General features: G+C 40.5%; 1 protein-coding gene across 2 annotated transcripts in view; it reads right to left on the bottom strand.

The window, feature by feature from the left end:
• The window catches only part of ghrb (growth hormone receptor b), a 32,197-nt gene extending 5,827 nt beyond the window's left edge, over nucleotides 1-26,370 (bottom strand). Inside the window, exons 1-8 of one of the 2 annotated variants that reach the window (XM_049603971.1) lie at nucleotides 26,139-26,370; nucleotides 16,211-16,298; nucleotides 6,610-6,745; nucleotides 3,566-3,744; nucleotides 2,801-2,979; nucleotides 2,531-2,675; nucleotides 1,149-1,239; nucleotides 792-861 (exon numbers count right to left, since the gene is read on the bottom strand). In XM_049603971.1, coding sequence (XP_049459928.1) covers nucleotides 792-861; nucleotides 1,149-1,239; nucleotides 2,531-2,675; nucleotides 2,801-2,979; nucleotides 3,566-3,744; nucleotides 6,610-6,745; nucleotides 16,211-16,289 — 879 coding nt within the window. In that variant the 5' untranslated portion in view covers nucleotides 16,290-16,298; nucleotides 26,139-26,370. Of the gene's footprint in view, nucleotides 1-791; nucleotides 862-1,148; nucleotides 1,240-2,530; nucleotides 2,676-2,800; nucleotides 2,980-3,565; nucleotides 3,745-6,609; nucleotides 6,746-16,210; nucleotides 16,314-26,138 lie in introns of those variants that run through there. The other variant, XM_049603970.1, reaches the window with a different exon arrangement.
• Between the last annotated feature and the right edge of the window lie 405 nt (nucleotides 26,371-26,775).

Raw genomic sequence — 26,775 nt, 5'->3', positions numbered from 1 at the left:
AAGGTTAAAAGCTCATGTCTTTTTACATGCTATTGTGTAACATGTGAGTCCAGGAAATATTACAGTATTCTCTTTAAAGTACATTTAAAGTGCAATTATGACCAGTGTTGAGCTGAGACATGGAAAGGTGACATGAAGATGATATTGTGACGAAAGGTGGTTATTTTTAGTTTGATAGTGTGTTTTGCGGAAAATGTGTGTTTTATGAACACTGAAATATATCTGGAAAGACAATACATATACAGTGTGATGCTGAGTGAATATTAAAATGGACAGTGTTAACAGTACAGTGAATGACGTGACGTAAATAAATATAACTGAGGAAGATTCAGCAAAGACAAGCCACGTCTCCCGTGTCATCCTTTGTTTTCTTTTGTTTCAGTTGTTCATACAACTGTATACTGGTGCTGCAACCCGGTACCTGTAACATTAGCAGTTTCCTGATGGTTTTTAATATTGCTCACTAGCGCACTGTAAATATGCTTCGCTCTTTCATCACTGGATTGTGTCGATAATGTGCTAACTGTATGACTAGCGTCAAGACGGTCTCCTGGTTTTCCTTTTTGTATGTCGATCACAGATGACCACTGTCTGCTGGTATGGAGAGTTATGTTTGGCGTGTTCAAGTGCAACTTTTTGTCCGAGACACTGCGACGTGAGGCGACACGGCGTGGGCCTTCTAGTTCTCTGACGTTGGTTTGGTGTGTCTGGTCCTTTAGATGAAGATTCACTTCAATACAGAGTGTGCTAGGACAAGTCATGGTCAAGCATAATAACATGTAAATGAATACCTTGAGTAGTTCAGGGTCAATCCCTCTGATTTTAGGTCCAGGAACAGGAGGCAAAAGAATCACCATCAACCTTGGGTATAGAAAAAAATGAAACCGACATTAACACATGAATAGCAATAGCAAACAAAACACGCTTGACTTCAGATCTCAGTATTAACAGCAGATAATCAGCAGATGTATAGAACGTCTCACATTTAAACATTTTTGAATGACATCACTGATAACACAGACACAGAGTCAGTTTTTCACGGTCATGCAGCTCACACTGTGCTGATCACTGAGCAGCATTCTGTACGTCCTCGTTTCTCAGTGATTTTCAAAACCTACACAGAAATCCTGATGTTGCGAAGAACTTACTTTTCCTGCTGCGATATGATGACTAACATCAAGATGGTTACAAGACACAAGGCACCGAAGATGAGCAAGGCCACCACTGGGAATCTTGACACTGGGGAAAGAAATGCACACAGATTAAGACTATATACTGAATATATTACTCCATAATGAAAATGTATGTTAAGGTTTTATGTGTACAAATGTATAAACACTGGACTTTGAAGCCAATTTTACATAATGGCCAAACTGTGGATGTACAACTTCTAGGTACGTCACGCCATTGACTTACATTGGGAACGTGACATCTGTAAATCAGTGGATACATTTTTTTGGGCATCACAATGTGAAATGACTCGTTTCAGTTATTGGGATTTGATCCATTTGGTCTGATAACATTTTGAAAGTCTAGAAGAGCTGCACGATCAAATCATTTTATCCCCATTCAAGGTAGCAGAGCGCTTAAACTTGATATAGCCTACTCGGCTGGTGGAAGTCTCTAGTGCACTTGCTTTATGGGCCCATGGATGAGGATCCAGGTCACTTGAAATCCAGGAAGTCAAACTTTTCTGGCTTCTTATGCCACTGACCAGCTTTTATAGGAGGGAACAGAGCCCAACCTCTAATGCTGTATCCAGCTCTCTTTATACATCCAAATATCTACTTTACTGATGGCATCCCAGTCAGCCTCAACTGTACAAATGTTAGCATGCTAATATGCTAAATCGAAATGAACACATTAAACATTATATATGCAAAATAGCAGCATGTTAGCATAGTGATGTTAGCATTTAGCACAAAGCACAGCTATAACTATTGCCTTCCAGAGCAGCTAGGATGGCTGTAGCCTTTCAGTCTTGTTACATTTGAAATGTTGATTACATTAAAGCTACAGAAATAAAATGCTGCTCTTGTCTGAAATAAACAAAGCCTTTGAAAGCAATATGTTTAATGCATTAAACGGCTTTCTTTTTGGCTGCCATCTTTTGTTTGCGTAGAGAAATGGAGGCACACCTTGGAAAATGGACCAACTTTACGGTTTGCAGAGGGAAACATGTTTTGTAGTAGCAGGATGGGAATGTGCAATATGAACTCTTTGATATTCAAGCATTATTTAGGCATAAAAGGACTCCCACATGGCTACTGGTGCATTCTGATCACAGCGTTAAGAAGCTCTGACAGGTAATGACTGGAATATCATTTCTTTTTCATGTATTGATTCTGACAGCAGACGCAGGGGGGAGCTATTAGACGAACTGTAAGCAGGAATATTGAGACGACTATTCACTGTGACAAGGACACTCGGCTGCAGCCTCTACAGATATAATGTATATTGAAAAACCCTTCTAACAGCATGTGTAACAGCTCTGTCCACCCAGCCTATAAACATGGCAGTGAGTGTTTACCTTTCGATGGAACGTGCACAAACACAGAGTTGCTGAACTCTCCGAACTCTTTCCCACCAAACATTTTGCACCGGACCCGAACCTCGTGATTGACGTTAGTTTGAAGCCCAAAAATGGAGCGATGTGTGCTCGTCACAAGGTCGAGCTGTGGTGAAGAAAACAAGGTTCAAATATCAGACGCAGTGCTGCAGTATCACATCTCCTTTAAGACACATTCGTGCTTCCTTTGACGATAAAAAGTTGGCCGTAATTAGCTTAAAAGACACCCACCGCTTCCCATAGGTCAGAGTTGACTTGTCGGTACTGGACCTCGTACTGCAGCCTCATCCATCCCGTCCCCACATCTGCCGACTGAGGCGGCTTCCAGTTCACAATGATGTCATAGTGAGTGCCGGTCAAACTCACATTCAGCAGCGTCCAGTTCACACCAAATGGAGGATCTGGTTGCACTGCAGGCAAGGCAAGGCAAGGCAATTTTATTTATATAGCACCATTCATACACAAGGCAATTCAATGTGCTTTAAAAGGGAAATACTTTAAGATAAAACATTAAAGGAACAATAGATCATTAAAAACAAAAGCTAAAAGCAAGAAAAACAGTGCAGAAAATGCATTTAGGCCAGAAAATAATAGTTTTATCATCTTCTTTTATACCACATGGACAAAAGGAAGTGAACACCTTAACACTACATCCAAATGTGATTGCTGAACATGTCTTTCCAACCACCTCCTCCTCAAATTGTTGTTGCAAACTTGGAGGCACATCATTGTCTAAAATATCATTGCCACGATGTTTTGACTCATAACTTTGAAGGTGTAGATATCTGTTTAGGCTCTTCCAACAGGTTGTAGAACAGAAGCTAAATCTGGGAATTGGAGGAGAACATTGGTACTTTTCCAGGTTGCAAATAAATAAACTTAAAAAAACTTAAAAGTGGAAACGAAGTGGAATATGGGAAAACCTGACATTGGTTTTGGTCCAGTTTTTATCAACTTTCTCTTATCTAGATCATAACAGAGGGCCGTTAAACTCACCAATGTCTTGAACGTTGAAGCTGTTCTCATCATAGAGGATGGCTTGATCCCTCGAGCTGAGCTGGACAAGGTAAGGCGTCCAGATGGATGTGTGGTTCTCATTGAAAAAGCACTCATTGGGCCTGTCGGTGCTGTAGTGAGGACACTCGCTCCACTCTTTGGGAGGAGCATGAGGTGATCTGCAAGACAGGAAAGACAGCATGAATGAGAGGAAGGAGGTGACAGGAAGCACCCTGATTCAGAAAATCTACTCAAAGCATATTCTAAATAGATAGCTGTAGATCCTGACAGGATATACAGAGTATAATCTTTCAGCTATTCTAAAACCAGTAGTGCAGATTACAGTGCTAAAGGAATGTTTGGGGGGTCGTTCAGATTAAAAGTATTTTTCCTCTGGGGAGCATGAACGTGCTCTGTAGGTTTCATGCCAATCTGCAAATTAGATTATTAAATATCTAGTGAAAAAAGTTGACATTTAGGCCTGAAGGCAGTGGTAAAGAAAAGTTTATGAGCAGGGCTGCACTCCTGATTGAATACTGACTCAGAAAGTCCTGATTCGATTCAGTTCAATTCAGTTCTTGAGGATTAAACCAGTGGTTCCCAACTGGTCCCGTCAAAGGGTCTAGATTTCTCCTTAGTTGTTCGTTCAGGGTCCACACAGTTTAATGTAATTCACGTCATACCTGTGTTCGGCCATGTTGCCGAGCTAGTTTGCTGTCTCTGTCAAGTAGCTGTCCGTTAGTCATTCAACCTTCAGCAGGAAATGGCACTTCGAAATACTCATCTTGATACAGGTTGACGGTCCACCTGCTGGGCATTGCTGCCTGACGCACCTCCGCCAGTGCCTTTTATGTGTCACTAACACCTGTGGGCCTATGCGGGTCATCAGCTGGGGACCACCGCTCATTAATGTTTTGCTCCTTTAACCCCAGTACATCTCCTGGTGAAGGAGCAATGGCAGGGATCTCTCCCTGCCACCCCCTGCTGATGCCCTAGGTGTTGTCCGGCCCCCAACTCCTACACTTCCTCCTTAACCACAGCCAGAAACTGCCTTTTTACGCCTCCCCAGCCAGTTCTTTATTGGCTTTCCGATGCCCCACTCCTGTGCATCCCATGTTGCCGAGTAGGCGAGCAGCTGAGGAACCAACGAAGCCCCTACACCCCACTTCGATGGGGCACGTGACGGCTTTCCAGCCCGCCTCCCTGCAGTCTGCCGCCAGGTCTGCGTACTTGGATTGCTTCCGCTCGTGGGCAGCCTCCAGACCCTCCTCCCACGGGACAGTGAGCTCGACCAGCAGGACCGTTTTGCGAGCTTCTGACCACAGGACCAGGTCTTGCTGGAGCAATGCTTCTACAATCTCCCTTGGGAACTGGAGCTGTTTCCCAAGGAAATGGCACTTCGAAATAAAAGCTATGCGCCAGAAATTCACTGTACTTCAAAATAAAGTGTGATTTTTCCAAACAAGTCACTTGTAAGAATGACTCACAACCTACTTTTGGACCGCGACCCATCGGTTGGAAACCACTGGATTAAACAAGTATATCGTATAAACTCCAATATTATGTCAGAATTTATTCGGGGCACTTCAATGTAACATTTTAGTTTTCTTCTGCATAAAAAAATATTGTAAATAACCTTCCCTGTTTCGGGACTAATCACTTTGGTAAAATGTTAATTAAGGGTTGCGTTCACATTTATTCTAATGACTTATACTTGACTTATTGAAAAAGTTACAGGCCTAATACCCAGTTGAGCTAAAGTTTGTTAAAAACGCCCAGCTTTCTTGTAAAATTTCCAAGAATTTTCTAAATATTTTACCATATATTTGTGTGTGTTTTATTGATGTTTTTATTGGAACTGGTGGATTTGGGGCTGAATATCAAACAGAGAAGGGGAGCCAGAAAAACCAATACAGTTTCAAGGTTGTTTTCTTTCTGTTGACAATTGGAAAAATACAGACTAATACAATATAGGTTATAACCAGGTTTATCCTTTAACCAGCATCTTTAGGAAATTTCGTGGCCTTTAGGTGCATTTTTTAAATTGACAAACCCAAGTTTTTTAATGTTAAACTGTTTGATAACATAACATGATTACAGCCACAGATAAACTTAAATGTCACAGCTAAGTGTCAGCTTGAACTGGACTTTTGCCTTGTCAACACAGAGTGCTGGTGCAGGTGCGCCACATGCCTGATAAGGCTTAGACTCAACCATGTGCACATTTAAGCTGTAAAAGCAGCGACCACGCTTGACCTTGAAAATGTGGGTGACGAGGGATTTTATGAAGCTGTTTACGACTCTAACCTGAATTCACTTACGTGCATTTTCTAACAACAGACACTTGTTTCCCCTCTGTCCTTATCAGACACAAACAGACTTTCCATGTATCAAGTTCTTTCTCTTTCCGTTTATTCCTAAGATGCTCTCTTTATCTGTGTCACACACACCACGTTTTGCAGTGAATTAGAGCTGCAACGATAAGTCAACAATTAAATTAATCACCAACTAATCTGATTATTGATTAATCACGTTGAAAAGTGAAAAAGTAAAATTTCTCTCATTGCAGTTTCTTAAATCTGAGTATTTTCTGGTTTGACTGGCTTGACTCCTGTGAGACAGTTAACTGAATATTGTTTTATTTTGGACAAAACAAGACATCTGAGGGCATCATCTTGGGCTTTGGATAACACCATTTTCTACATTTTACAGACTAACTAATTGTCAATCAAAATAACCATAAGTTTTATTCTTAATTAGTTTTCTGCATTATTTTGAATTGTTACGATTCTTTGATGTCTTATAAAACATTTTTTCTAAATTCAATTTTTTTTATCCTTTTTTTCCATGCACTTTGTAATTATATGTACTCTGCTAAGTTGTATCCAAATAAAAACAAAAGACAATCTAAAAAACAACAACAACAACAACAAAAAAAACCCTCTTCTTATCCGTTTCCCTTTTGTTTATCTCTAACCTTGACTTGCTTAAACATACAGATAAAGCACATATATCTGTTACTAATCACAAAGTTTGTCCTTTACTTTTTGTTGATGTAGAATAAGCGGAGAGCTCCCGGCTCGGAGAGGCTCTGGGAAGTGCCGACATTCCATCTGCAGCGGAAAGTCTCCATGTTGGCAGAGACGCAGCCAGTGAGGTGTGGGTGTGCATCGGGGAGGACTGTGGGGAACATAGACAGAGAGGAAATTAGATAAAAGGAAATGAATTACAGATCTAATTATTTCTATTACTGCAAAGATCTTTTCAACTTTCTTTTCTTCGCTGCAACCATTGTGAGTCATCGGTGCCTTTGAGGGTGGGCTGTGCTGCACTTCAGGGACAGGAAAATATCTGTAACCTAAGTCTCTGAGCAGCCAAGCCGCAGGGCGAACATCAGCACTTTCCTGGAAGTCATTTTACTGCTCTTCAAGGAAAAGCTGCAGCTGGAGAGTTTACTGCCACGGCTGTCGTGGAATGAGTTATTTGCTTTCTCTGTACTCTATGTACAGAAAGTACGACTAGGATCCTGTTTTACTCGCTGCATAAAGTCAAACCGTGTGTGCACAGAGCACGTTCCTACAACTCTCTCTTGCAGCAGACCTTGTGTGTCCTAATTCCTGCCTGCATAAAGTGAGTTCACACTGTCAGCTGGACACATTTAAGTATACTCAAAACAGTTAGTATATATACAAAAAAATACTCAGTTTTCAAGTGTGCTGTAGATGGACGATATCTCCTATCTCCTACAGAAAGATTTAGGGGAAGAAGAATGTGTGGAATAGAAAAGCAAACACATTCTGCAGCTTTAATTAAGGTCATTTCTTTTTATAACTGTCCTTTGTAAATCTGTAAATCTCACACACGTGTGAGTTGTCGATGGTGATAACGTGTGTCAGCTTCTTCGAGTGTACCAAGTGCAGCACAATGCTGGTATACGACAGCAAAAAGACTGAGACCTTGACACTTAAGAGGCACATGACGAAGGCTCGCCATGGAAAGAAAGACGAGAGTCAGCCTTCAATGTCCATGTTCATATCCTCAAAAAAAAAAAGTCAGGTTTAAACCAGGCTCGGGCTCGTAATTACAGTTAAAGGGACGGGCCGGGCCGGGCTCAGACAGAACATGCATGGGCTCGGGTGGGGTCATGCTGGATTTTCTAAGCTCTACTCTGCATTAGGTTTCCCTCAAAACGTATTGCATTGTAACAATGTATACTGAGAAACTTCAATAACAGTATTGTCCCGTCCCTTTTATTAGCCTAGTGTAGCTACACATTTTGACAAATAAAGGCATGTCTCAATTACAAGCCTGGTCTGGTTGCCAAGCAGTTTATTTTCATAGAAGTTCTTTGGACATATAAAACCAGATTGTTGACTATCGCTTAACGTTAGTTAGCTATTTAGATCGCACATACAAATATAAATGTTTAACCTTTTGTCAACAGAGATGCTACATATCGTTAGCTTGGTTAATTTCATTTGACTGACACCATGAGCACCAGAGAGGGCCGTAAGTCATTTGGATTTAGTGGCATGACGAAAAAACAAGTGGTGGCTCCCTTCTTCTGAAGCTGTCATATGTGTCTGTTCCCCAATAACTTGTTGAGTTATTTATATTCCTTTAGTCCATGACCAATCAAAAGAATCAAGAGTTTTTCGTAACAATGAATCCAAGTTATAAATATTGTTTTAACAGGGAAAAGTGGTGTCGTGTCAGTATGTCTTCGTGCTGGTATGAATAAACAATTTTATTGTATTCCTTGATCTTTGCTGAGCAAGAGTTTTGTGCAAAGGGAATTAAAGACCTGTCCCATACAGACGCCTGTTGAGTTCTGTGATTTAAGCAATTATACACCCTGGCTACTGACTGAAGTTTTGCGGTGTAAACATAATTTCTAGAGGACAGGGCTGCTTTTTTAGAGCATCTCACAGTCCTCACAAGTGGATTGAGTTTGCTTAACAACCTTTCTGCATGACTCGCTACTGTAGCACCAGAAGTGAGGCAAATATATTTGTTTAATGTGGGTGAACTGTCCCTTTAAACAAAGAGCTGAGGGGGCCTTTTTCTATTCCCCTAAGTAAACACTGCTGGTTGTATTACCAGGAGGCTTTGTGATCAATGATTCTGAGGACAGCAGCAGCAGGCAGCTGACCACATCAACACATCAGAGAAAAACACACGCGCCCCACGCTGGCTGAGAGCCGAGATGTGTGAGGACAAGATGGCTCCTTCACAGCTGAGAGGCAGCGCTCGGAGCAGATGATGAATACCTCTGGCCCGCTTAGGGTGCTTCAGGGAAGGGGAGTTACAGGTTAAAAATAACCTGTTTACCAGATCCTCCTCGGAACTCTGCTTAGCTCAGGATTAGGGGAAAAAATCAATTTGACACTCAGCTATGCGGAGCATTTAAATGGCTCATCATCATGACACATGGGGACATTCAGATGGTTTGTAGGTTGTGTCATATTGATTTACTATACATTTTTTGTGTGTGTGTGTGTGGGGGGGGGGTGTTCGAGTACTTACAAGTGCTCCTACTGTGCTAAGTACAATTTTGAGGTGCTAATAGTGGACGACCTGTCAGTATATGCAGTAAGACGACAGAAATGATCTCACATCTCATTTTGCCATACACAGCGGTAGCTACTCCTGTAATATCTCTCAGGTGAGTAAGGGCAAGTCAAGGGGCAGGACTACATGGCTATCTTGGATTGACAGGACTGCATTAAAGTGATGCAATAGCTTCAGCATGAAAATGTATTGTTGACCTTGGGAGCAGAAGAACAGAATCATCTTCGCTCAGACGCCCACCACTTTAGAGTTATGAAATAATTTGATTGGTAATTCATTCAAAGGGTTTGTCAAAGACAGACATTCAGATCTGAGCTTTTTCTGTGAACGGATCTCAAATAACCTTGTTTCCAGAAAATAGCAGCCCCCTCATTCTGCTACATCACATTTCGCAGGAACTTTATTTGCAACCTTGTCTCCAACAAATGACGTTTATATGCTATTGAGTTATATAAGCAGATACATTTCTAGGGAAAATGCCACAGCTGCCTGGATTGTGATACTTGGCAACATTTTTTTCTTGACTGATTGAAGAACCATGGGTATTTACTGCGTGGCATACGTGGGTAGGTGGTGGTTGTGAATGGTGGGCGTGCAGAGTGCAGAGGTTCGCATCCTGAGTCCCACTTGAGGTTTGGGTTGAGCAACAAACAAAGCACTTAGACTCAGGGAAATATTGTGGTTTCAGTTCGGCAAGTAAACATCAGACTTGTTCCATGCAAAACACATATTTAGCTTACAAGCATTTCTAGAGATCAGAATACCAAACGGTAAATAATAAGGAGATAGATAAGGAAAAGTTGATCAGGTGAAGGACGAACCCAAGGTGATATGTAAACTCATCTTCATTGGTCGACTACAAACATGACGTATCATCTGAAACATGGAAGTAGCTACATGCCCATTAGCCCACAGCGTCATTAACAGGAGGCTCGCTCAGTGTGTGACGTGCACTTGTAGATAAAATATAGGCCTATATTAATGAAGGTTCATTAGAACGGTTTTGTATTTCTCTGTAATGTAGCACAGTGTTAACAATGTTACTGACACTATTCTTTAGTATAGTAAAGATATATCATTTAATGGATAAATTAATATCGTAAACATGCGGGCGACTTGTCGACTAATGGCCCTAAATGACGACTATTGGTTGACTAGGAAAATTCTTAGTCGGGAGCAGCCCTAATCATGTATGATTGTGACGTCAACTATTGGTTTGTGGACTCCAGTTTCGAAGCCCTGAATTTGGCATTTTGGACGTCGCCATCTTGGATTTTTGGAGCCAGAAGTGACCATATTTGGACAAGAGGGTGGAGCTGTGAAGGCGCGAGGGGTGGATCTGACTGAGAACTCGAAGACACTACCGGCAGCCAGTCTGTCAGTTAAACCAGCTTTACCTTCATTATGCATAACTTTGAGCCTCAATAAAATATGAATGAGTGATTTATATGAAATTCATCCTCCGTACAGTTGTCATGAAGGTGGGAATTAGCTAATGAGACCAAAGACATTTTTTATACCGGGCTGTAAATGTGTTTATTTGTACTGTAAAGTAAAGTTGGGCATTTTAACATGGAGGTCTATGGAGACTGACTCACATTTGGAGCCAGCCTCAAGTGGCCATTCAAGGAACTGCAGTTTTTGGTACCTCTGCGTTGGCTTTATTTTTAGCCCCGAAGGTTGCCGCATGATTAAAATGCTACTTACACAATAATGCATCAATACAGGTGATCCCATAATATAATATATAGAGTTAAAATGATTAAGAAGCTAAATCAAGTTAATTTTGAAGGATTTTTTACATTCAAATTATATTGACAATACGAAATTTAATTGTAGTGTAACCCTCTTTTTTTGATTATTTGTGTGCCCAGGTTCTTAATTTTTTAACACATCCCAACTTCGGGGTACAGCAACTTCTCTTCACTGTTAAGCACGAGGGTCTCTTGTGTATCATTCATACCTGTCCCCACAAAACAAGGGCAGGAAGGAACCAATTAGCTCATAACCAAGGGAACACAATGACTCCACTTAAACACTGCACATGAAAATGAAACAACAAACAAAGTACTATAAATCACAATAAAAAATAATAATTTACCACTAAGTAATGCTGAATCTATTACTACTTAAATATAAGTAATGTACTCATTAATAAATAACACAGTATCTTGAGTAATAAAAATAACCTAAAAATATAATGTGTGCAGTAATTATGGTTACAGTAGTAAGGCTGCACGTTAATTGCAATATTATGAAAATCACAATATGGCCATGTACAATATCCAAATCTCACTAAAACTGAAACTCATATTACAAACACACTATCTGTGAAAACAGTCGCAATATGATTTTTTTGCCCTTGAATGCAGAACTTTTACTTGTATGTATTTTAATATTGAGTTTTTTTAATTTACAATTAGGTCTGGAAACTTTTTCCACCACAGAGTGAGAGTGGGGGAGGCATATAAAGAGAACAAAAAGGCGAAAAGTGTATTGCTCCATGATGCCTATTTCTGACCTGGTGCACCTCAACATACAAGATCAACTTGCAAACCTTCATTTTTGTGCTTGTGTGCGTGTCAAAGTAAGTGCTGCTGTGTTTGCTCAATAGCTGCCATACAGAGTTCACCCCTGGTGTAAGTAAACATGTGAAGAGTGGATGCCGAGCTCTTTCAGAACGCAGCCTGCAGAGCCACAAAACACACACAATACAAGACGGTAATATCAATTTACAATGGACTCCTCGTTCTGAGGCAAACTGCCGCAAACCAACGGAGTAAACATGTTTACAGCATGATCTTTCTCCGAGTGCTGCTGACACAGTCTATTTTGGTGTGAAACAAAACATCCTCACTCAATCTGTTTTGATAAGCTCAGAAGCATTTCCTTTCAGCTATGGTTTCGAGGGGAGCAGGAAACAGCAGCTAGGATTAATTTCCTTTGTCAGACTCTCTCAAACCTTCAGCAGAGCGCATGAATTATCAGGTGGAACACAGCTCACAGTCTATAGTGTGTGTTTGTCTTATTATAGCGTCTATTAACATCTGCACAATATGTTGGTGGGAAGCCATTAAAGTCTTTCCTGTGAGCACACAGGGCAAACAGTTATTTAGAGAGTCACATGTTTAGACATCAATCAGTGCACTCTCAGGGGGGATATACCTCATCGTCTGCATTTAGAAAAAGCCATTTCCCTCCTTGGCTGAGAGCCACAATGCTCTCAACAATGATTACTGAACCTTTTACAAACCTAACAAGCCTTGTGGGCAAAACATGGATGGAGAAAAAAGATTGTGATTGTGTAAAGTGAGGAGCGACAGTATGGCCTTGTAATCACATCAAGAACCAATGTCCTGATTCCTGAGTGATATTAACAGTGGTGCTCAGGTGGTGTGGAGGAGGAAACACGTGTTCACCCCTGCAGGGACCATTCAATTTGTGGAGGTAGCACCTCCGGCGGCTGGTGCGCCAATAGATTTGGGAGGTGACGGGAGTTATTTTGAGTGACCCTTGTTCTAAAAGTCCCTGTTGTCCTGTCATGGATCATTTGAGTTGACTGACGGAGACTTCAACAGACATTACTATAATTATTATAATAACAACAGAAACATGTATTTGATATAGCACCTTTCACAGAAGTGCTTCACAAAATACAGTCAAACATGCAATCAATAAAAACAAAGGCAATATACCACAAATAAAACAAGGCAACAAAAAGAAAGCACTGAGGCCCGATAGAAACATATCAGAAAACAAGCGCTAGACAATTCAGGCTGGGACAAAGGCCATTTTTGAAAAGATGGTCTTCGGTTGTTTTTTAAAATTTTCTAAAGAGACCGCAGACTGCAAACCTAAAGAAAGAGAGATCCATAGTGTTGGAGCCACGACTTCAAAGGCACGGACACCTTTTGATTTGAGTCTGGAGCCAGGGACAGTCAGTATGTCCTGTTTTGAAGACCTAAGGGACCTACTGACAATATATGGATGGAGGAGATCGCTGATGCATTCAGGTACCTGACCATGGAGGGCTCCACAACTTCAGTAACATCTAGTCACCAAGCTTAAACATCCCATTGCCTGCATTACTAACAGCAAGCTTAAGCTACAAAATACACTTTGTAGAAACCTGATAAAAGATCCAGCAGTTCAAATCAGTTCATGTCAGATTCTGGGCCAATTTGGATGCATCAATTCAAATAAATCACTCTAACAGCCAATGTTACTGATTCCAGTTTAAAACATCCTCCGACCAAAAGACACTATAAACACAGAAGGCACTATAAAACACACAAACCACAATCCACATACCATAGTGCATATACCACAATACAAACATCACAACATGTCCCCCAATACATCCACTACAACAGACATACCACAATACGCCAGGACACTTACACTAATAGCCCTTAAAGGTTTGAGCGCATTCAGCTCTGGTTTGCTTTCAACCAGCATTTGACCTTTGTTGTGAAGGATCTTAAATCTGTAATCAGTTTGATTTCACTTGGTAATGTGTTCCAGTGCTGACAGCCCTTTATGGAAAAAGCTGATTGTCCAAATGTAAATTTACGATATGGTATTTTACAGCTGCCATTCACGCTGCTCCTTTGTTGCTCTATTACTGTCTTGTCTTTGAATTAATCTGGAAAAAGGCCCTGGAGCTAAACTGTTGATACATTTGAAAACTAATTTCAGGAAAGTTAATAAAGCTGTCAGAGCTGAAAAGATTGTATCGCTCTAATGTGCGATAGACAGGCTTTTTGTCCATTATTTTCAGTGCCTGATTGTATAAAAACGTGAGATGTCTGATTGTAGGTGATGATGCTTGAGCCCATACCCCATCACTGTGGGGTCTAATCGCAAAAGACTCGTCACAGCTCTCATACTTATGTGCACAAGTAAATAAATATCATTGTCTCTCAGAATGAGTCTCTCCTGACTGAATTAAGTTTGTACTATGAGCTGCAAACTGGTCTACGTGGTAAGACTGAGTAGGTAGCTTGCAACTAGAGGTGTGCCATATCATTGCGGTATAATTTTTAATATCATGAAAAATTCCTGTTGTGATACTCGCAATATTTCGACTTGTTGACTTATTGACGTCATACTGTTACCCACAAGAAGCATGGCTGAAAGCGAAATTATTACAGACTCTGTGGTGGTTCCAAATAGAGGAGCAGCTTCAGTAGTGTGGAATAAACTGTGGCGTCCTGAACGTTTTATGAAAAGCCCCGGACTTCTCAGACTCTTTTAGTGAGTTACTGCTCAGAGGAAACTCATTCAGCGGCTCCTCTGGCAGCAGCACAACGTCTCTCCCTCTCCTCTCTCGCTGTGTGCACACGGGAGTCAGAGTCGTCAAGTGATTTTGTCATAAACCCCTTGGTAATGTAAACCTATGTGACACTCACGGCTCGACAAAAAACTACATATATGTGAACGTGTGATAGTTGTGGTATCGTAACAGCCTGTCACAGGTTACAGTGTGATGATTAGAGGAGACATGGCAGAGCAGAAAGAAGGAAATCACCTGTTAATTTATATATATATAGATCCCAGGGGACATTTTTTGTATTTGGGAGCTGTTTAAATGTGTAATTTGTGGTAGATTTGCATTTGTTGAACTATTAATATTGTATACAGAATCTGAATCTCACTCGTTCTCAGATTGTCAAGAATATCATTAGCGCAAAAACACCCTGAAATGTCGTTATATTATTTTAGGGCCCATTTTTTTCACCCATCCCCTAATTGAAGTATTGGATGTAGCTGGTAGCTGCAGCCACTGGGTTCTTCTGCCCTGCTGCCGCCCATTCAGAATAAAGAACGAGTGGCAGCTGAAACCATTTTGAGCACATTTTATTTCAAAAAGGACAAAACAATATTTTTTAGCACTTAGCCCTCCTTCCCCCACCTAAAGTACTCCTCATTTATCTGGTGTTTTCTACAATTAATTCAGCTAACGTCGCTAGTGAACAACTTGTACCCAGCCAGCATAGCTAGCCTTGTCTTCACCTCTCTTAGAAAAGACTGAGATCATGAGCATATTAAATTTATGCATGCTCTCCAGTTACATGTAGTAGTGTCTCCTTCTGGGCAAGCAGCCATTCACCACAGCGACACCAGACCTGTTTAAATCACTCCACGTAATCTGAGATGAAGGCAGTGATTTAGAAATCTACAGGCTATTAATGCTGGAAAACTACCAAGTCTGCATTAAAAAACTTAGCTGAGGCACCACTGATTTCAAGGAAAAGTTTGGCCACAAGTTGAAAGCTTTCACTCCCATTATGCCACAGGGGGAAAACATGCCTCAACACGGCAGCCTCGTTCATAGAAAACCAGAGCTAAATAAGTAGCAGGGGAGCAGGAGTGGAGGGGAACACTCTGTCCACACCTCCGTTTAACTACTGACAGCGTTACGTAACAAGACGAAGCACAGGATGTCCGTGAGTGACTTTAATGGTCAATGCAAACATAGTTTATATCTGTGGACAAAATACAGCCCGTGTATGCAAATACACAGCCTTTCTACTGCCGCTGAGGGGCTGTTTGGTGGAAAGGGGGGCCTCTACACACTAAACAGCTTCCCATTGTTCCGCAGTAGAGTACTCTCTGCACTCCAGAATTCCTGGGAAGCCACTTCACTAGAAATCTGCTGGGTGTTCTCTGTGGCTCTGTGCTGAGGGCTTCACTGTTGTGCAACACGTTTCATATTCATTTGAATACCTAAGCAGCGCAGTAACCATGCAACTGTACATGTTTTATATTATTCTGGGGGCTGAAATCATCCTGTGGCCCATTCAAAGCACATTTATCTAAAAAATTAGTTCCATCTGGTGTTGAGCAATTTCTGTTTCCAAACCAAATGAATAAACAAGAATTGAAAATCTGTGTATCAGGAGAGACCAGATGCCAAAGAATGCATCATAAATGCCAAGCATAAATCTGCAAACAGCATGACATAATATGTTAATGTATATTATCTCATAAACAGTTTAAAACCTGTCTGACATCTTCTAATGCAAGCACATGTTTAAGTTACCAAATAAATGCTAATATTCATAAACATACCTTGCTCAGAGGCCGATTCCAGCGCCGAGGCAGTGAAGATGTGAAGAAAGAAGAAGAGCATGGTGAAAGCGGCAGCCATGGCGTTGAGCTGTGGAGGAAACATGTGGCGAATGTTACTTTCTAAGTGCTGTCCACACAACCCATGAAGGCCCAGCCCACCACCACCATTAAACACTCCTTAAATTTCCTCAGAGGAGAAACTGGGTACACCCATGATTACACCGTATTAAGTCGCGGACGTGTAAAGTGCTTTAGATAAAAGCCTTCATCATATGACCACACATTTCAGTGTGTAAACCTCGCTCTGCTGCACACACAACAGCTTATCTGCTATCAGGTTATTCTATATGGCAATGTTCAGCTGGAAGAGCTGTGTTCCCTGCTTTGCAAATATTTTGCTTGATACTTGAAATCTGAACTCTTCAGGGACAGGAACCCAAGAAAACCCTTACAGCCTTATGAACCCGTTGAACCTGTTAGGCTGAATAAGACTTACTGTTCTACTGCTTTAGGATATTCAAGTTCATAAGGCTTGCAGTTTATTTGACCTCTACATGTGAAGTCACAGCTTTGGTCGCTTTAAAATGGTTTCTTTCAGATTTTCATCAAAGTCAAAATTACTGACACTTTAACTGATATCTGCTCTCAGTTTTTACACTTGAAATGGCACCAATTTATTTTAGGACCCTTTTCTGACAAGTACCGTTTTCCCACCAAAATTGCTGCATATAAGCATGTTTTTAAATGCAGGAAAACTCGCCAAAAGTAGACATTAAGATTCCTTTACCATTGCTACCAGAGTCATGTACATGGCCCCATTGTGGACGAGTATTTTTTTTACTGGTGTGTTACTAACCCAGGTTAGTAAACAGTAGAAAGCAGCATGGAGGCTAGTGAAAATGTTACAACTGTTACTTCTTGCAACTACAACTTGGTGCCGACTAATTTGGATGTTCGAATGCTGTTTGAGACGGATGGGATTTGTAGAGGTGCATCATTGAATAGTGAGAAAAGGATCGAAGAAAAGGGTAGAAAATTAGCAGGTGTTGTATTTCCGAGTTGATAAATGAGCTGTAACTACTGCAGAGTCATTTGTCCCGGGAATCAGTGTTTCTCAAATGGTGAGCCTTGTAATTTTGTGATGACCAAATATTATCTTTTTGTATTTGACTGGGCCAATACAAAAAGTTATTAATGAATTTTTAATTGACTGTATCAATATGTTGTGTGCACCCATTCCCTAATAAAGAAGTAAACTCCGGCTAAAAGATGTAATTTAATTAAATTTAATTTAATTTAAAAAAACCTTCACTGGAAGCCTATTTATCACCATTGGCACGTGGGAGTTGTAAGTGTGTGACACATCTAAAGCCTCTAATGGCAGCCAGTGTGAGGGATGGTATGATTTAAAAAAAGAAAGCCGTAAATGTGGGATCACTTTATTGTATGGAGCAAATTACATCAAAAGCACCAGCAAAGATGACCTACCGCTGAAAGAAAAGAGAAAAAAAAAAAAAAACGGTAGACAGTATCATGAAAGCTACCTGTCTTATTTTTTCTTATCTTTATTCTCTTATACCGTGATAAGAATGATAACACACGTTATAGAAGCTATTGTGTACATATATAAATACAGGTGTGACTTGATATTTTGGCAAGACTGTTGGTGTGTCTTGGGCCATGAATAAATGGTGACTAACTTTTTTTAACTTAAGACAAAGCCAAATGTTAGTGGGTGTAAGTGGCTTTTTTGTCCAGTGGCAAAGGGGCTTTATAAGCCAGCTGACACTTCAACTGCATTCACTTTGTTTGCATTTCAACTATTACTCTGAATTCCTTTCAGCAGCTTCACTTCAAATAATACTGTACTTTGACTTCATCAGTGCTTTAACTGAAACTGTCACTTTAATTTCATTCTGCCACTGTCAACTTCTTTCAGCACCGCTTCAACTACTACAACTGCACTGCAACTTCACACAGTGCTTAAACTTCAGTTGTCACTTCAGCTTCATCTACTTTCATACGCTTTAAAACACTATGGTTCAACTTCGTTCACTCACACTTCAACAACTGGCACTTCCATTTTCACTGCCACTTTTTTAGTAAATCTGTTCAGACTGTCACTTTGACTTGTTTGAGCACTTCAACTTCAGCTGCACTTTTTAAAATGAAAACCTACAAAGTCTCACCATATTAGGAAATAAAAACTATTTCAAATGTTTCCACTGCAAGTTTTCAGCAATGACTTGTACATTTTCTCCAGAAAAGTTTGACCTCTTTAATGTTTCATTGCTTTTTACATGTAATATGACATAACATGAAAAAGAAAATCAAAGTGATGAATCATAGTGCACCACACTTATGAACAGCAGGGAGCAACAGCAGGACTAAATCAGAATCTGAGCATGTTTTATTCATACGATCTTCGTGGTATTCGCACTGTTTATCTTTCCTGGAGAGAACATTTTTCTTCTGAACGTAACATCCATCTCCAGCCAACAGCACTGGGCTCCTGCCAACACATGTGAAATCCATCCCCAGGACATTCTGGGCCTCATTTAGACCATGTTAACTAGTCCCTGTACAACATAGGGATTTATGGATTCATATTATTTTTCATCATGTAAAGAAGAGCTTTTTAATCCAGACGTTGGGCCCTTTGTAAGTTTATGATTAGGATTCGCCAGGTATCAGTCAGATTTATCATTTAAAATATCATTTAAAAGTAGTACATGTTTGACGCTCAGTTTTACTAGATTACAATAATTCTGTCATATTTGTAATTTGCTTAATCAATAATACTTAGATTTAAAGTGAAGTTTTCTTTTTAACTTCTCATCTTATTCGAAACGTGAAAAAATGAAGGGTTACATAAAGATTCAATGAATTGTAAAACATTCTTTAAATATCTTTAATAGCCAAATATGAAGGTTACTTGGAAACCGGCTGATTAGAATATTGGCTGATGACTGCTTTTTGTACCTTTGTGACAAACAATCATGTGCAATATTTACACTGTAGATACTTTTAACCTCTGTCTTTTAGTGTTTTTATTTATCTTATAATTTGCTATTATAGCCATTATATAGCTGTGTTCATGTTTATGTCATGTTTGGCTTGTTGTCTTGTTTTATCTGTTTTTTAAAGCACCCATAATCTCATTATATTCAATGTATAATGACAATAAAGCTTTCTATTCTATTCTCCAATAAGTATACGGGCCTTAAAATGCCACCATCAGTCAGGCTCTTCCTCAGGTTCGCATGCAACATTCTAAAAGCAGTTACTGTGACATAATCTTTCACTATTTATTTTGGATTAAGTGGAGGTTAAATGCATAATTATATGTATCTTCACTGCCAGACAGTGACAATGACAATGTTCACTTTCACCCAGATAAACTCGCTGTAGTCACACAGCTGAGAACAGACAAGTGTTTACACTGTGGGATGTCTCACACTGATAATACACACTAACAGACTCGACTTGCTGAGCACGGCAGAAACTACGAACATATTCAAGGTCGTGGCGGACAGTCTGGGAACACCTTGAGGTAAAATTTGTAAATGTGCTTAATTGACATTTTGTCACTATTTCTTTTTATATGAAAATGTTTTTATTACTTAAATTACTTAATCTATTATTTTATCTTATTATTTATTTATTTATTTATTTTTTATTTATTTATTAAAAAAAAAAAAAAAATATATATATATATATATATATATATATATATATATGTTTTTGTTGTTTTTTTAAAGGTGTTTTTTATTTGGTACAAGACATATCGTGAGCAAAATAAGATGTGAACTCCATGGCTGAGTATTTCCACCTTATAGCTGCAGTGTACCAATGACCAATGTCTCAGAAGGTGGATTGGTCACAAGCCTAAGGAACCACTCCTGTCAGCCTCTGAAGTGGAGCTCTCTGATACACTACAGCGAAACAAGGGGTATCAGAGGAGAAGCCAGGTGAAGCTACGCATCAGTAGTTTGCAATTTACGTTTCATTTCCACTTCAAATTAGCTGCTGATCAGGACTAAGGCTTATCTAACCATTAGCAACACATTAGCAGCTGGAAGGCTCATGGTATCTATTACCGTTTACAAGCAGAGGTTTGTGTGCCCCAATACTGCCACAACCAAGACACCTCATTACACTGGCTATCCTTTTTCACACAGAACAACGTCAGCATAATGCCAAAACAGTGTGTGATTTAAGATAGCATGCCGATGTTCTGGAAATAAAAGGGACGTCACTAGACACTAGACTGGTGTGATGTATAGCATACGCATCAGGCAGCACATTCTAAACAATAACAATGGCATCACATGGCAATAATCATCATTTCCTGTCCATGTTTTACAGTTGTTGATCTGGTTCTCTGCTCAGAGGATAAGGAGCTCCTTAACCTCATTGTCTCACCAATTTGTGGACATTTTCAGTTGCTGTTCTTCTTTTTTGAGTTAGCTGCTAAATGCTTCTAGCTGCGTTTTAAATCTCCCACTGGAGGATCGTGCACGTAGAATGCTGCCAAAACGTCACACCCATTCTGTCCTGCAGGCTCACATTTTTCCACACAGACTTCAAACCAGCTTTGTTACTACTTTCACTGGCAGCTTAAAGGTGGAACAACTCCTTACCACCTTAAACAGGCTGTGTAAAAGAGGAATGTGATAAGCAGAGTCAAAGGAGAGCAGGTACACTCGAGCTGCAGGCAAGCCAATAAGGGGCAGTGCTACTTTGCATATTCATAGTTCTGTGCATACTAAATGAGGTAAAACTGTAAAGTTACATCTAAGCCATTTTAAGGCATTATGTTTTGTTTTTTCCATGGAGAAAACTTCTCAACGTGTCATTTTGATGAACAGAGAGGATTTTTTTTGGTGTTAAATCAATGCCTAGAGGGGAACTTTAAAAAACAGTATTCCCATTCTGTCCACTTTGAGTTTGTTCCTCAAATACAACCCGAAACTGTCGCTGATAAGTTGACTTCAAAGGTTATGGCAACTCTGGAACCTAAAACTGGGCTAATGGGACATAAAGATTGAGAAACCCTGCTGTAAAGTGACACAGGAATTTGACAGGAGGACACAAAATACAGAACGTGCCACTGTTTTAATCACATAATGTACAAAATGTTCTTATCTGCTGATACCATGCTGATACTATTGTTATTTGCGACTTGTGTTTAGTGTCACGTGAACTGATGTTTTGGAGAAGAAACCTCAGATAGCCTAAACAGGCGTGAGAACATATTTTTCTACCAGGTTAGCTGTGGTTCACTGTGTGCAAACAGGAAGATAGGAGAACTCCCTCTCAGGTAATCAGGTCTGTTGTTGCAGAATTTTTTTGCATATTCATGTACCCTTGGTGAGTTTGCACCATACACAAAAGAGCATTACTGTAGATCTGAGTATGTTTGACAGAGGTTAAATTTAAGTTTTATTGTTATGTTTCGTTTGCATTGCACATTCCTCATTAATTAAGGTCAATTAAAGCCACATAATTTAAATAGTGTGTTATGTTGGCCCTAAAAAGTTGACTTTTTTTGGTCATTTAGGGACAAAGAACAAGTAAAAAAAAAAGGCACTGACATATTATCACCTTACTAAGTTGTGACTGCAGCAAAAGATGGCTTACTTACCAAACTTTAACATTCATTAACATCCAACATTTATCATGAATGAATAAATGAATGAATGAAGCCCAATTCTCACTCTGCGTTTGTGGTTTGGCCTCTATCAACTTCTGGGAGAAATATCTGGCTCTTGAACTCCTATGTTTTTGCATCACGCATGCATGTAACAACACATACAACTCATTGAGTCAGGCTCCGGAGCACGACTGAAGTTTCGCTCTCTGCGTTCTCTCTTTTATGCTGGTGAAGATTCGAGAGAATCTCCACCCAATTCCTTTAATCCTGCCCACCTAAACCCAAACCTATTGGTGGCAGATCCTTTTCTTTTTAGCCTTTTCCCATCTGGTCCAAATCTATTGGTAGTAGGCCCCTTGGGCCCTTGTCCAAACATGACCTAGGCCTGGAAGTCCCCAAATTCTCCCACCATTAGATTTGAGCTTGGTTTCAGTGTGGTGTATGTGTGCTCTTCAATGTGAATGCATAACCCTGTGTTATGAATACATAAACTTGTATAACATTGTTTTATCACACATAGATGCATAACAAACAGTTTTATAGGAACTGGTAACATAAAACATGGTTATATGAACTTCACTCTTAATCAACTTATGCTGTTTAACACTTTAATCTGATTAAAGATTAAATCTTACACTACATTAGGAAATAAAGTAATTATTAATGAACAGTATTTCCTTTAAAATTACACAATAATATCTCCTTCCAAATTTAATTTCATGAAGTCTTGAGTGCCTAACAATATTTAAAGGGACAGTTCAATTCAATTTAATTCAATACAATAGAACTTTATTCATCCTGAAAGAAATTCTTGTGCCAGAGAATGCTTCAAATTACAGTAACACTGAGTACAGTAACAGCTGTAGCTTAACATTCACAACCAGAACAACCAGTGGGTTCCCCAGGTCAGGATCACTTACTGGGCCCAGTTTTAAAAACAATAGAGTATTAAATTTCTTTATTCATTTGCTTATCCTATTGGAGGTCACGGAGGGGCTGGAGCTTATCCCAGCTGACACTGGGCAAGAAGCGGGGTACACCCTGGACAGGTCACCAGACTATCACAGGGCTGACACTTATGCCTCTTCTACACTGCCAGATTTTCCATGAATGTTTGGCGGTTTTGCCGACAAGCTGCAAGCACACAGAGCCTGATTGGCAAGTTGATCCGAGGTGCCCAATTTTCTGCCTCGTAGGGTAGTCATATTAGCGGAACCTTTTTGGTTTAAAAAGAATGAGGCACCCTTCCGCCACAGGAGGGGCTGTTGATTACTTGTGGGAGGAGCTGTTGATAACGGAGGATGTGCGGTGGATAAACAACTGATAGCAGGAATTAGCGAGCAGCTAGTAGCAAGAGGGAAACGCAAACCTGAAAGACACTGTAAAGATGAGCAACTGGGGAGACAAGGAATTGCGCGCCCTCCTTGCCCTCGCAAACGAAGAGGCCATTAAACGTAAAGTGACTGGGACGGTGAAGGACGGGCCAACTTACAAGAGAATCACAGAAGGACTGACCAGCCGCGGCTTCCCTCCCACGTCACTGTTTACGTCACACGCTGAGCTACACGTTTTGTTACTTGCTCACGCCCCCCATTGCCCCGAAAAAGGCGCATTCTGTATAAACAAAAGTAGGTAGGCGGCATTTTGCTGCACTCCCCGATTTTGTTTTTATACGGCCAATGCTGAAAAAAGACTAATTGGGCTTTCCTGCAAATTTGCACAATTCCTATTCAAAAAGGGCTATAGAGACACAACCATTCACTCACATTCACACCCACGTTCAATTTAGAGTCACCAATTAACCTGCATGTCTTTGGACTGTGGGAAGAAGCTGGAGCACCCAGAGAAAACCTGCATTGACATGAGGAGAACATGCAAACTCCTCACAGAAAGGCCCCTGAGGTTCCAGGAACCCTCTTGCTGTGAGGCGACAATACACCACCATGTCGCCAGAATATTAAATATCTGGCAAAGTATACATATAAACTGTCCAAGCCAGAAGTGTTTTCAACAAGCAAGAGCAAAAACCAGTGCCTCATAGAGTAACAGTAGGAGTAAGATGAATACAAGTTACTAAAAATGAACTAAAATGGTTGGACAAAGCAGACTGTGCCTGATAATCAGTGTTAGATTGTATGATACAACAATGAGAAGTAGTACTGCAAAATATTGAACAAGGTATTGCAAAGTAGTAATGTACATCATATAAAGTACTCGTGCACATAATGTAGGTGAATATTGTTGTCAGGTACAGTTCACCCCAAAATCAAAAAGACCTATTTTCCCTCTTGACTGTAGAGCTGTTTATCAATCTAGATTGATCTGGCATAAGTTGCAGAGGTTGGAGAAGTCAGCCTTAGCTAGCTGATGTTAGAGCTCAACTGGGAGGGATGCCAAAAATCTTTATATCTTGCACTGACACGTCCATGAGCAGTGTCAGGGAAGTTACTCTCACAATGTAATCACTACATATAACTCAAGACCTTCATTTGAAAGTAATAACTTACTTCACAATATGATTCTGTGTAGAGTAATACATTACTTATTTCACTACTTTTGTGTTACTTTCACTAAAATGACCTCAGATGAACTAATGTTCATTTTAACTGGTTGAGGGTCATGTTGTTTCATGGCAGCTAATCAAAGCACAGAAGCTCCAGTTTATTACAGTTCATTTCAAATCCAGTGCTGCAGGTCTGACTCATTCAAGCATTCACATACAGTGGTTACCACTTTGTATTGAACCCCCCTGCTTAAATTAATAATAGCATGATGACATAGAACCATTAAATAGCCTAGACTGGTTTAAATAAATGAACAGCCTTGGACACAGGGAGGGGCAGGCAGAGGATCTAAGTCTGATAATTATGAGATATGGATAAATATTTGCGGGCCGACAATATGAAACACAATAAACAAATATTTAGGTTAGCACAACAAACAGAGTGGCGTGCAATTAAGTAGCTATGACGAGCGCAAATTTACACACCGGAGCTGGAAGACGCACCTGCTGGTTCCTGGTGTGCCAGTCAGCTGCAACAGCACCAGAGAGAGTTATGCATAAGAACAGGACGTGTGCCGGTGTTGCTCTGCAGTTGTAGGGGATGTGAATGGAAACAGATCTGACATATAGGCTACTAACATCACCCAAATGTGCCAATCGCTGGGACAATGAAAAAACAAGCTCCTTATCCCCGCTGCTTTCAGGCAGCTGTAGGACACAGACACAGAGTGGAATACGTTGTAGATGTTGCAGGTGTATTAATGGCAACACATTGAGCATGATAACACACAGTATGGCATAACTCAGATGTGCCCATCACTGGTACCCTTCTGTAATATCACGTATAATGACATGACAAAACACAGTAACCTTGAGATGGCATTTTTTCTGGTGGTGCAGTGGCAGAAGTGGAGCAGTGTGGATCCGTGTGGATGAATGAAATGTGAAAATAAGCGGTTTATTTTGTTTGATAACGTGTTACGTGACACCGTAAATGTAATAATTACCTGAAATCCTATTGGTAACGCATTATATGACTTAGTTACTGCTAAGACATAATATATTGCTGAAACATTGTCCATGAGTAGATGCACACTTCCTTCTGTGCGGAAATAGTTCCTACATGAAACTGCTCATAACAAGGTCTGTGGGTTATCTTGAGTAACTGGGTCAGGATTTCTGGAAAGAGACATTTTCATTGGGTTTTTCAAACAGTTTTTTTTGTCGCTTTGAGCACCACAAGCCGAGCGCCATCAAGTTCCATTATATTCAAGAGAAGGCAGACATCTCTCCGGCTGATATCTCCAACACTCTGCAACTCAAACCTCAACTACGTAGACTGATAAACAGCACTTCAGGTTAAGAGTTCAAGTATGTACTTTTGATTTTGGGGTGAACTGTCCCTTTAAAAGGCTTGTCACAGCACTCTAACACCTGTAGACTTCACTTGTGACATTAAAACCCTGGTAAGCTACTTTTTAAATATTACTAACTTTTCCTCCACTCTATCATCTGCTTCATGAGTTTGTTTTTGATCTGCTCCCCAGTTGGGGCTCTGACCTGTTTTCCCCAGTGTGCTCTCTGAGATTGTGCAAGATTCATGGACGGAACATGCAGATAAAAAAACAAAAGCTGTGACACGACAACAGACAACAACAAGTATGAGCTGCCTGTACTGAAGCAGCCTATGGCATGTTAAAGGCTGTCACATACAGTCGGTTTACACACAGCTGCGTGAACACAAACACACAGAGACTGAAGTAACTCACCGCTGTGGAGAACAAGTGGACAGCAGTCTGCTTCCAGCGTCCTAAAGCTCTCTCAGGTTTGCTTGATAAAGCAGCAACAACATCGAAATCTCTCACACACAGATGAAGTGCACGATGGGTCCGTGCAGTCCGCGGACAGCCTCTGAAAACCAACCGGGAATGTGTCTAACCAAGACTCTTACGGGGTGGTGACGCTGTCGAAGAAACAGCCTCAGTGGCTGGAGCTATGTGTGAGTGTGTGTGTGTGAGTGTGTGTGTGTGAGGAGCTGCAGCACAGCTGTAACAGTCAACCTGTCACTGAGGCAGGGGGAGGGCGACATCTGTCGGTGAGTCTGAATCAGGATGATCCGGATTTGGAAATCCCTGCCCAGGATCAGATAATCCATTTTACTTTTGTGCTGTTTTTTAAAGCAACATTGAATTGGATCACACTGACCCAGATACAAACTTTTCAAGATACCCAAGTCTGGATAATAAGTGCTCTAAATGGATCAACTTATCACAAGTTGAAATCATACACATCCCATCCATCCCCCCTCTCCTTCGGTGTTCCCCAGGGCTCTGTCCTTGGCCCTATCCTATTCGTTATTTACCTCCTCCCACTTGGCCTGATATTGCGTAAACATAATATCCATTT

Source organism: Epinephelus fuscoguttatus, linkage group LG18 (assembly GCF_011397635.1).
Source record: "Epinephelus fuscoguttatus linkage group LG18, E.fuscoguttatus.final_Chr_v1".
In the NCBI taxonomy this organism is placed as follows: Eukaryota; Metazoa; Chordata; class Actinopteri; order Perciformes; family Serranidae; genus Epinephelus; species Epinephelus fuscoguttatus.
Note: the sequence above shows the minus strand (reverse complement) of the source record. Positions and strands in the feature narration are given on the sequence as shown.